At 42.2% G+C, this 11,683-nt stretch overlaps 1 protein-coding gene across 1 annotated transcript in view; it reads right to left on the reverse strand.

Moving 5' to 3' along the window:
• Positions 1–11,683, reverse strand: part of scn8aa (sodium channel, voltage gated, type VIII, alpha subunit a) — a 41,218-nt gene that overhangs the window by 16,487 nt on the left and 13,048 nt on the right. The window contains 10 exon segments of the mRNA XM_029435270.1: positions 1,057–1,295; positions 1,531–1,666; positions 3,285–3,566; positions 4,762–5,043; positions 5,130–5,336; positions 6,971–7,112; positions 7,288–7,351; positions 7,614–7,811; positions 10,718–10,809; positions 11,648–11,683. The exon segment at positions 11,648–11,683 is cut by the window's right edge and continues 43 nt beyond it. Coding sequence (XP_029291130.1) covers positions 1,057–1,295; positions 1,531–1,666; positions 3,285–3,566; positions 4,762–5,043; positions 5,130–5,336; positions 6,971–7,112; positions 7,288–7,351; positions 7,614–7,811; positions 10,718–10,809; positions 11,648–11,683 — 1,678 coding nt within the window.

The raw sequence follows: 11,683 nt of genomic DNA on the forward strand, positions 1-11,683 counted from the left end.
CTCTAAACATGACGACGACTGAGCGGCGGCTAGCAGCTACACTCGTTGACATCTTGCTTCTTCACAGATTGTTTTGTTTGCCTGGCGTTTCTGAGAATACTGCAGCAAATAACGCGTTAAAAACAACACTTAGCTTACCGGTGCTAAGAGCGCTAAGAATGCACACCACGGAAACGGTGCAGAGCGAACAGCGTTAACCTAGAACAGCACATTAATCCACTATATCTTTAGCTGTTTGCTGCTATATTAATGCTCTGAAAGTCCAATTGAGAACCTTTAAAGTGACAATAGACAACTTTTCAGATTTTCCCGCCCATTTTCCATTTCCATATTTATGTCATGTTGTTGGCGTCACTGTCAAGAAGACAACAGGATCGCTTTCCGTTTTCCTCAGAGCCTAACAACTACCAACAACTTACTCAGACCATCAGGGAAAAAGCAAGAAATATATTCAAATATATTATATTGTAATTCCTTTCCAATGCTGCTCAGAGTCATCACTGTTTCACCTCGTACATGGTCGCATAGTTTAGTAATTACTGTTATTTGTGATACATTTTGTTACACAATATATGTTAAAAAATGTCACACTGAAAAGTAAAATAACAATCACAGAGCCAGAGCTCAGATTTAATCAGTAGTCTTAAAATTGTTAACAGCGAAAATGTCCAGGTTGAGTTATCCAAGCCGTGATTCAGACACAATTTCAGAGATCATCAATCAGGCTCCATGAAATATTAATGCAAGCCTCCCACCAGTCAGCCAACCAGCAGAGGCAGGCTGGTCCCACTGAAGCGAGCTCAACACAACCAGAGGAGAGAGAGAGAGAGAAAACAGGAGAAGACACTGAACATGTGCATGTGAAGAAATTCAAGACAACAGCAGGGGGGTGGAGAATGTTTTTTTTCCTCCTTTCAACTCTGAATCTGCAATGAAAGAGCTGCCAATTACGGTCCCAAAAATAACACCTCTTTATGAGCTGCAAAGAAGAAGCAGAGGAGATTCTTAACGGGTGAATCAGATTTAAAAAGAAAGAACTGCAAGATTGATACTCACCAGATTGCCTACAGACAGCATGTCTTCAAAGTCGGGGGTCATGGGGTAGTGCTCCATCGCCATGAAGAGGGTGTTGAGGACGATACAGATGGTGATGGCTAAGTCCACGAAGGGGTCCATGACAATCAGGTTCATAATCTCCTTGATCTTAATCCAGTTGGGGGAGCACTCCCAGATCAGGAATGTGTTAGAAAACTTATACCAGCATGGCGGACACTTGCGCTGAGACTCCTCCAATTCTGAAGACATAGCGCGGATCACACATCAAAACCAGACATACTTGCGTGCTTGAGCATAACGCATGCAATGGTATCAAATGATAATAAAATTGTATGCATTGTATGTATCTGGTACTGTTGGATATGCAAAGCAGATAAGCAGGAAATTCATGTCAAACTAATCAACCAATGAGAGCAGCCCTAGTTAAAGAATAATGAGAGAGCAGGTTAAATAGCTGGGTTAAAGTGGCAGTACCCTCCACTAGTGTGTTGGTAATGACGCTCATGACACTGTTGGCCCGCTCTTTCCGCCCAAAGGAGGTATTGAGCTGGTCCACAGACACCATCAAGGAGCCCGACAGCTTCTTCTTCACCTCAACCTCAGTAGTCGGCTGTCAGGGGGAGAGGAAGAATCAAGCACCCATGGAGAGGACATGAACACCATCCCACATCACCACCGGTGGCCGGCGGATGGAAGTGCACAACAGCATTGGCAGGAAAAAGTAGTGATGATCAGATTTCTGGGCTGGGGGTTATGTTTCAATCTTTTCTATATCAATGCTGGTTTCAAGGAAGATGTGTGTATGCTGTAAATGCATGCAGGTCTCAGCCAAAGTGGGAGCAGTGGTTTGGGTTACTTGACCTAATTATGTTTGAATGTAATTAGTTCATCCCGATTAAATAATAAATGGATTGTGCGATATTGTGCAATATTGTGCAAGGAGAATTGCTTCTGCATGAATGCATTTTCAGTCCTGTCATGCAATAATGGAGGCGTTGCTGCCATTGCAATATAATCATTAGGTTATTTTACAAAATGTCTCCTAAATCTGGCCATTTTAATGTTACTTGCAAATTGATGCTACTGTATCTTCCTACTTTGAAACCATACAACTTATATTGCAACCATCAAGTCAAGAGCATTGTTAGGAGATCATAAGGAGGCAGATAGTTCGGATCCATCCAGTAGTCATGCATGAGCATGCTCCAAGTCAAAGAGAAGGAGAGGAAATTACAGACACCATAGCCATTGTTCTACTTGTCTATGTCATGCTTGTTCTAATTTAGGGTTTAAATCTGCCATGCTAACTAGAATGAGACACAACTAATTCACTAATGTTGACCAGGGAGTTTTTGGAAGACAGAGAAAGGTTAAGTCAGACAAGGACAGCAGCCCTCCTTTTTTTAGATGATATATTATTAGGCCTGATAGGATGGTGAGCGTCACTTGTGTGTCTGCTGTGGGATATTAACAATGTATTAGGAGAGCAGATAAAAATGTCTGTGGCTCTACAGTGCTGGTCCCCTCTGTTTCCTCCGCCTCCTACTGAAGATCTACCCACACAGGCTACCATAGGACCTGAATACCTGGAGGAGGAACACATCAACACACTAGAGCATGTTAACTCATCATTATGTGGCGTTTGTGATCAAAAAATGTGGTTTTATTATTAGAGTGTGTTAAACAGGAACTTGATGACATCCCACGAAGCAGGAAGTTGTGTATTAATTATTAATCAGGCTTTGATCTATGGGCCAAAATCTAATGGGCCAATGGGGAGGCAGAAGAATAATAGAATCATGTCTGTTTGATTAGTGCCCGTATGATAGTGTGAGTACGGTGCATGTATGAATAAATAATTTGATATGAACATTCAAAACATTGACATTCATCGGTCAAATCAATTCAACAAAAATTGCCTGGAAGTCACTGATAGACCCAGTTTCACTAACCTATCAAATGCAGGGTTGGCTATAGTATATTCACTATTAAAATGTATTTATTTCTCCATCCTTTGCCTACTGTTGGAGGGCAGCATACACTGCAGGTGCTGGGGGAGGGGAGGCGCGAGCGCTTAGCCAAGAGATACATACGAACTTGCAAAGATGACAGAGTAGTAGATAGAGAGCAAGAAAGAAAAAGAACGGACGAGAGAGGGGCCATGCCTAGATAGGTCTACTCATTGACTTCCTTACACTGTCGTCAGTAGCTGCCTTATCTATTTTCACCTCAGGCAGAAGGCGTCCACCGGGCCCACGGCCGATGAGCGACACCACGCCGTTGCAATCCACTGTGCTGTTCCTCTTCCCGTGGAAGCCACTGTAGCTGTTCCGCCGATAGGGGCTGAACAGGGAGCCCCGGCGCTCCTCGCACTCCTCCACCGTGCTGTGTTCGTCGTCTGCAAACTCGTTCTCCGAGCCCACGTCCTTACCACGCCCCTTGAAACTGAAGATGCTGCTCTTGCTGTTGTGGCGGGACAGGAAAGGCGAACCGGGTATACTGAGGAGGGACTGGAGGTAGAAGAAGGATGAGGAGAGAAGAGGAGACATTGGTGTCACTGACGTAGCGCAGGGTGTTTCTGAATTACAATTGATTACAGCATCATTTCCATGCCGTTTGTCATCAGTTACAGAGGTCATGATGAAAGGCAACATCAGTAGGGTGTGTGGGAAATGTAATGCAACCAGGATGCTTTTCCCTAAGGAGGCATATTCTGCTGGAGCAGTCATGTGACTTAATGGGAAATACATAATTAGGTCAGTCATTTCCTACACAGCCAAGGTCACACACACACAGGACAGATATACAGGCAGCTTAAAAATAACATGGAGAGTCATGGCAGCATCAATCTGGGCTGCTGCTAGTATTGATCCGAATATTATTATAAGTGCTCACAGAGTATGCAATTTTTTGAGTCACATTTTTTGACAACAATTCTCTGTTGCATAGTGCTAGTGTGCCTGATCTTATCTGGTAACTTCTACACTGTAAAAACATTATAAGAGCCAGTGGAGCCCTCGTGAGGCCTCAGCAGTGCTGCAGAATTGCTCCCTTTAAAACATTCATGTAATCACTGTAAATAATTCAGGAGCTGGACATGTGTTTCTATATCTCTGGCCACTATGTGCTCCTCTATATGCGAGTTCATGCAACAGCACTATATACTGTACAATAAAGGGAACTCTCAATCGGAAATATTCCTCACCTGACAGTCAGAAAGTACACAGCCACATTTAAAGCCACGTTTTTCACTGCCATCTATATTTTATTCATAGAGATAAAAAGCATCTCTTTTCCAATTCTGTGGCTCTGATGTTATGGAAACTTGTTTGTGTTGGACACTAGTACTTATTACTGAGCATCAAAAAGCTTAACGGGTCAGTTTACCCAGGTGCTGAAGATGTGTCTGATCAATTCTGCCATCAACTCATTACAATGGAGGTGAGTAGAATTTCATGATTTGAGCTTAAAGCATTAAGTCCACTGAAAAACTCAAATCATATACTTCCAGAGAAAACGTCCCAGTGACTCAAGGTCATCCATAAACTTCCCTTGTTACATTGACAAAAGAAATGCAGTTCACCAAGATTTAGAAGCAGAAATCTTAAATCATCTACACACCATTGAATTTTGGTTAACTGACTGAATTACTGAAAATGTTAAGAAATGGCTCAACACAACCAAACATCATCCTTCTCTCCTCACCTGGTTCATAATGGAAGACTTTCGACCCAGGCGATTATCAGGGAAACGAAAGCGGCTCCTCTTGCTGCCATCATCCGACTCTGACTTGACAAACTTCTCACTGTCACCTTTCTCCTTGTCCTGCTCTTTCTGCCGCCACTTCTTCTTACGATTGCGCCGCTCTTTTGCACTCTTGGAGCTGAGCTTTGACATCTCAGAGGAACTGCATGACAGACGCCCTCCTCCATCGTCCTCCACTGCGTCCTCTGACACTGTACCCGCAGAGGTTGCCATGGCAGCCATCTGCAGAAAAACACATGAAGGAAGTGAGGACAATGATACAACATGAGTCAGGATTATTCTGTGCTCCATCCATGCAGAGGGCTGACCTGAGCGTCTTCCTGATGTCTCTTGAGCTGCTCCAGCATGGCCTTGAATTCCTCCTCCTTCTGAATGGCCTCTTCCATGGTGGCCTGGTTCTGCTCCTCGTAGGCCATGGCCACCACCGCCAAGATCAGATTCACCAGGTAGAACGAGCCCACAAAAATCACCAACACAAAGAAGATCATGTAGGTCTTCCCTGCCGCCCTCAGCGTCTGTTGGGAGGCGAGCAGAGACACTCGTGACATCTGATACATAAAGTAAACCCCTGAGTCAAGCTCTGTTTCATCCTCACTGCTCATCTCTCACAGTGACTCATCAGAAATAAACAGTCAGCTGTTGGTGGACGAAAGGGAACGGGCAGAATGAAATCAACTCAGCGTAAACGTCTGTGACTTCATACATTTAAATGTCTGTCTTGGTATGAGTTCTAATATGATTGAATTAGTGCTCCTCTCATCTCATACAATGATGAATGAATTGATACACAGGAATAATATTATACCCTGTGCTCGTTAAGGTTCTCAGCATGAGGTTGTGCTGTCCATTAAGGAGAGCCATGAGATATGCATTTTGACCTACTTTTCCATGCACACTAAAGCAGCCAGTGAACAGCCAAACGACTTCCCTAAATGGATTGGGAAGTTATCCCCAGTCGAGACGGGAAGTGAGGAGCCTAAGCTGCAGAGGCACGGCAGAACAAATGAGAACATTCTGGAATAATCTTGATTGTTTTTTTGTTTTTTGTTAGCACATGGTGGTATCCTTCATTTTAATGTAGGTTTAGCGCAGGGTTTTAATAAATCTACATGTCAATAAACATGTTTCATATTTTGTTCAATTCAAAGAACTATTTAAGAGGTTCTTAGTGTAGCAGAAGAACCTTAAATGTGAATTTAAATGTTGTCGCTCATCAGCCTCCTTTGGTTCTATTGTCGTCGGGGAGCAGAGCAAAAATAGAGAGGGAAAGTGAATTCCCTCACAAATCAATTATGAATGTTGTTGACGTGTAGTGCTGGAAAGTGTACATAACACAACATTTCCAACAAGAGAAGCTCAAACTGATTAGCTGTCCAAATCATTGTCTTTTAGTCCCACACATCACCAAAGATTGGAGCGAAAATAGAAGTATGAGCTGGAATGCTCCCATCATGTCTCATCTCCCTCATTGGACATACTGTAGTTCTGAGCTGTTAATATTTCATACCACCTTCCTTCCACTCGGCCTCCGTATGTGGAGGCAGGAGTGTCTCCACAGGCTTTGTGTGGAACAGGCTGACAGACAGGACAGTAGTGGCCTGGCTACAGTTTGCAGATGAGGAGAGTCACATGGGAAAAAAAACTAAAGCCGTCATTTTCTGTCTGAAAGATGAAGTAACAGCAGGCACTTAAACTGTGTGCATGAGGAATCAGCGGTGGAGCTGGGCTTGTATCGGTCTTTTCTGTCGTCTCACGGAATATCTGCTACCTTGCTCCGTATGTAACAGTGCTGCAATGATGACTGAGCAATATTTATAATTAAAAGTATGTTTTTAATCAATCAAAATTGAACAAAATAGTTAAAAATACCCATCACAAGTTCTAAGATGTGAAGCTGTCTAAAGATTAAATATTTTCAAATTACAGTGATATAAAAGCATCACATTTTCACAAACCAGCAAATATTTGGCATTTCTGCTAAATAAATAAATTACTTCGATTGCTTTTCTAATGATTGACCAATTAATTAATGGACTAATCACTTCAGCATCACTATACAGTGTCACTGTTTACAGGCAGTAGTACTTGAGAAATGAATGTGTTGTATATGACTCCTAAGAAGCTGAACTTGTTGACACATCAGCCTTACCAGCATGTAAAGGTTTTCCCAGAAGTCCTGTGTCATGAGTCGGAAGAGAGCCAGGAAAGCCCAGCCGAAGCTGTCAAAGCTGGTGTAGCCGTAGTTTGGATTCCTCCCAGCTTTCATGCATGTGTAGCCCTCCGGGCAGCGGCTGAGGGGTGGAGGAAGAGAAAAACAGAGAGAGAGAGTGAAAGAGAGAACGGGGCACCCAGCCCAAAAATGAGTCAGCACTATTTACTTATAATGTAATCTGACTCCAGGCAGATAGAAGAGCTACAGCAGGTCTTTGTAAGGATCAGCAGAGGAGGGCAGAGAAGGCAACTCACCCAGAGTCGGAGCTGTTCCCACAGAGAAGAGCATCCAACTGGCCAGGCAGGAAGTAGAAATTGGCTGAATAAAAAACAAACAGCCTTAATGAGTCATTTCGCTCACATTCTGTCACAGCTACAGTCGTTTGTTCTCCAACAGACTGTAAATACATTCAGACCCATTTCTGCTCATACATGTTCAATTCAGCGCAGTTTCATTTCAAACCAATTCCTTTTGACTATCCAGAGCCAAAATGACATATTGTTTTCATATGTTCCAGCATATGGGCTGACTGAATAGATCGCTGCCAGCTCACAATTGGCGAAGCCTGGCCTCTACTTACTGTCGTTCATGATGTACTCTTTCCAGTCGAAGCTCTTGGTGGTGTTTATTGGCCAGATCACACACTTGTGGCGCAGATTGCCCATGAAGAGCTGGAGACCGATGAGGGCAAAGACGCTCAGGCAAAAGACGGTCAGGATCATCACATCCGAAAGCTTCTTCACAGACTGGATCAAGGCGCCCACGATGGTCTTCAGGCCTGGAGGGCAGTCACGCAAATACGTACACAAAACACGCAGGTGAAGCAGGAGAAGCTGATGGCCCGGATATTAATCTTTGGAGTGTCTATTTTTACTCAAAACTATCTTTTTAACTAATACTGCTGATATGTTAATCATTTTAAGAGATCAATTACTGTGACATATCCAGTGTTGACTGGATTTAGGTCAAACACTGGGAGTGGCAACACTCAACACTTTACTTTCATATTCAATCATATTTAACTATTTACCAAATATATTTTCTAAAATGAGTGAATTATAGAATATGAATAATACACCTAAATAATAATATGTGATATATTCACTTTCTGTGCAGAACATTTTGTGCAGGAATTTATATGAATGAAACTTAAACTGGAGAAGATTATATATTTTTAGATATAGGTAGTAATACATTTTGGACAAAACTGACAGATTACATACATAACATCTCTAGAAACAAAACAAACAGGAAATATTTAGGAGCATTCCCACTCTTTTCAATTTTATCCAGGCAGAAAACATTATAATAGAAGTCGGATCAAAAATCAAAAAGACTGTTTGTTTTTTAATGGATGAAATTTGCTTTTCATTGCCAATGGTGGACAAAGTAAACAAGAGGGGGAAGACTGCAGAAAAGTGAGAGGAAATCCATAAGGAGAGCACAGCAGCACAAAGAGGGGCCATGAGAAGGACAGAGGCACAAGCAGGGGGGCTGGTAACCATGCAGGTCATTTAAACTCCAAGGCTGAACAGGAGCAATTCAATGCCAGCGCCACTGTGGGCACTTTCTTGAACTGTCTTGTATAAGGTGTCATTAGGAAAGCACTGACTCCCCATACCGTGACCCTGCAGTCTGTCTCATCCACAACTTCGCTAAAGACAAAATCATTTTACCTGGAGCAGGCATCCTCTGGCAGCGTTCACATGAGTCCACAAGGACCTCAAACATGGAAGCAGGATGACCCGCACCCCCTTTTCTGTTTGGCCTCTATAGGTACAGTGGGCTTTACCAGCTGTACCTGCTGTATCTTTGTGTAAAATACGCTCTAAATTTGGGCTTACTAAAAAGTGAATTAAGAAAAACATTTCAATCGAAACCACTTTTATTATCTAGAAGAACATGACAAGATCTCATAGAGCAAAATAAATGAACAAAGTATGTTAAAATATCAATTGTAGTGCAGGGTATTATATTAAAATATCCCCATAACTTATTTAGATCTTATGAAATCATGCCCTCCACTGCACATGAAATATTCTCAGCTGCACTATAACTAAACTATAAAAGCTACAATGTCTCCACTCCAGTGCTACAGGCCTTAATGAATTATTATTCAAAGGGATAGTTTGTCATTTTGAGAAATACGCTTATTCACTTTCTGGCAGAGCGCTAGATGATTGATGACTCAGAGGATTGATACCACTGAGCCCAAAGGTAACAAGATCCACCTACCAGCCCCTGCAAAGTTCACCTGTTAACACAACACGCTATATGTTGTTTGTTTAATCCAAACAAAAACTGAAGTGTAAAAACAACGTTTTACGGAGAGTCTACCCTGGTTGCAACTGCTTAGTGCCAAGAAATAGTCGGCACGTAATCCCTCGTGAAAGGAGAAGCGACGAATTGAACAAAACAGATGTTCATTAATGAATCTTAGAAGAGCTGGTAGGTGGATTTTGTTGCCTTTGGACAGAGCCAGGCTAGCTGTTTCCCTCCGCTTTCAGTCTTTGTGCTAAGCTAAGCTAACCGGCTGCTTCATAGTAACCGTTCAGACATGAGAGTGGTGTCAATCTTTTCATATAACTATATGCCAGGAAGCGACTAAGCATATTTCTAACAATGTCGGACTATTCCTTTAAAAACAGTTCAAATCCAAATATCATCCCTTTTTGTTTGCACTTCAAAGATTTCCCTTTTCATATTTCCAAATGAATATGCTGTTTGAAAAAAGCGATTCACAGTGGTTCTTTTGAGTAAGCACGACATCTGTTCCACATCCTCTATCAATAGATAGATCAGTCAGTGTCACTCAAAAAGGTCAAGAGGTCGTTCAACCATCCCATCTGTGTCCTCAACCTCTGCAACGTAAGCACACCGTTTCTTTTTCTGTGCGGTATATCATTCAAGTAGGTCGTAAAAAGAGAGAGGAAAGAAAATCAATAATCAAACTAAAAACAAAAGAAGGCAAATAAAACTTTCAATGCCATTTGTCAGCCAAGCTCTTGTTAGGCTAATATTGTAAAAGCAAGTGACTGAAAAGCATCATGCAGCGTAAGAGATATGTTCACAAACTAGGCTTGGCAGTCTTCATCCATAAATAATCGGTGTTTTCTGTGGGATCTCTCTAAGAGCGATGCCATTTCTCATATGAACATACAGTATACAAGGTTCGTTTGTGATCCCAAAAACATGGAATCTTTTATTTCCAATTCAATCACATAAATGTGTTTTAGTTTCACTTGCACTTTCTGAGAAGCTAGGATGTTAGCTGATAAATATACCATGTATAATCACCTGATTCTTCTACTCAAAATTAGAGTATTCTATCAACAATTTCCTTTGCTACTGAACAGGGCATTTACTCATTCCTAAAGCTGTTGAGAAAGGAGTGGGTTAAAACTATGTCTGAAGAAAACACAGCTGTCTTAGAAACAAGCCTCATAATGAGAGCGCTACTGGGGCAGAAGAGAGTGCAGACACTTTGGAGGGCCCTAGAGGAGACTGCAAAGCCTATCAAAAATGTATTAGTACCATTTTTGATAATTTTGGAGGAAAAATAAATCAAAAAATGGTTGTCTCCAATTCTTTTGCTGTTGCTTAAATCATAATTATAATAATAATAATAGTGAGTAGAAAAGAAAGGGTGAGAGAATCAGCCTTAGTGTTTAAACTGAGTCTCACCTGGAATGACAGAGATAGTTTTCAATGCTCGGAGAACTCTGAATGTTCTCAGCGCAGATACATTGCCCAGGTCCACAAACTCTGTTATATATCTGAAATAGGGGAAGGATCACACACAGAACAAACACGATGACAATAACCACACACGCCAAGAGCACAACACCACCGAACCAGGAGGAAACGACGCCACTCACAGAGCCTGTCCACTGAGGAGAAGGGTGGAAGGTAAAAGGAAAGAAAGACACACACAGCTAACACCGACCCCGCCCAACCAGCACCCGCCCCATCCTGTCTTACCTGGAATTACAGAAATAGTTTTCAATGCCCTCAACACCCTGAACGTGCGCAGAGCTGAGACATTGCCTAGGTTTACAAACTCTGTTATATACCTGCAGGATCAAACCACAGTAACAACAGCTCGTTATTTACATGAAAGGGTGAGGTGGAAAGGTAAGTTCACACACAGACGGGCTATGTGACAGCTCTACAAACAGAGAAGATGGATTCTGCATGGTGGTGATCAGTAATGGGTATGTCTGTGGTCATGGGGAGGCAGGTAAATCTACGGGGGACATTGGGTCTTAAATTGAGTGTTGCAGACTGAAAGAGAAAAGGTGTATGAGAGGGGGAGTGAGATGACAAGAGGAAGATACATCTGATGAATGGGACTGGGGTGCGAGTGTTGTCAGGGAGGCCGCAGAGTGTCGGGTGGAAACCTTCAACTCCCAAAGAGAAAGAGCAGAGAAGTCTCAGATCAATGGAGGAAACACAGAAGATGAGTTATCATCAGAAAGTAAGAAAGATAGAAAGATGAACAATCTGCAGCACTGAAAGCTCTTTCTTAAGCCACCCTCTATAACAAAACAATGGCAATATTTGTGATTTCATTATTTATCCGCTGACTGTCTTAATCAAAAGAAAGATACTTACGCCATCGAAATGACCATGAAGTCCAGCCAGTTCCAT

The sequence above is a fragment of the Cottoperca gobio genome, chromosome 7 (assembly GCF_900634415.1).
Source record: "Cottoperca gobio chromosome 7, fCotGob3.1, whole genome shotgun sequence".
NCBI classification, from domain to species: Eukaryota; Metazoa; Chordata; class Actinopteri; order Perciformes; family Bovichtidae; genus Cottoperca; species Cottoperca gobio.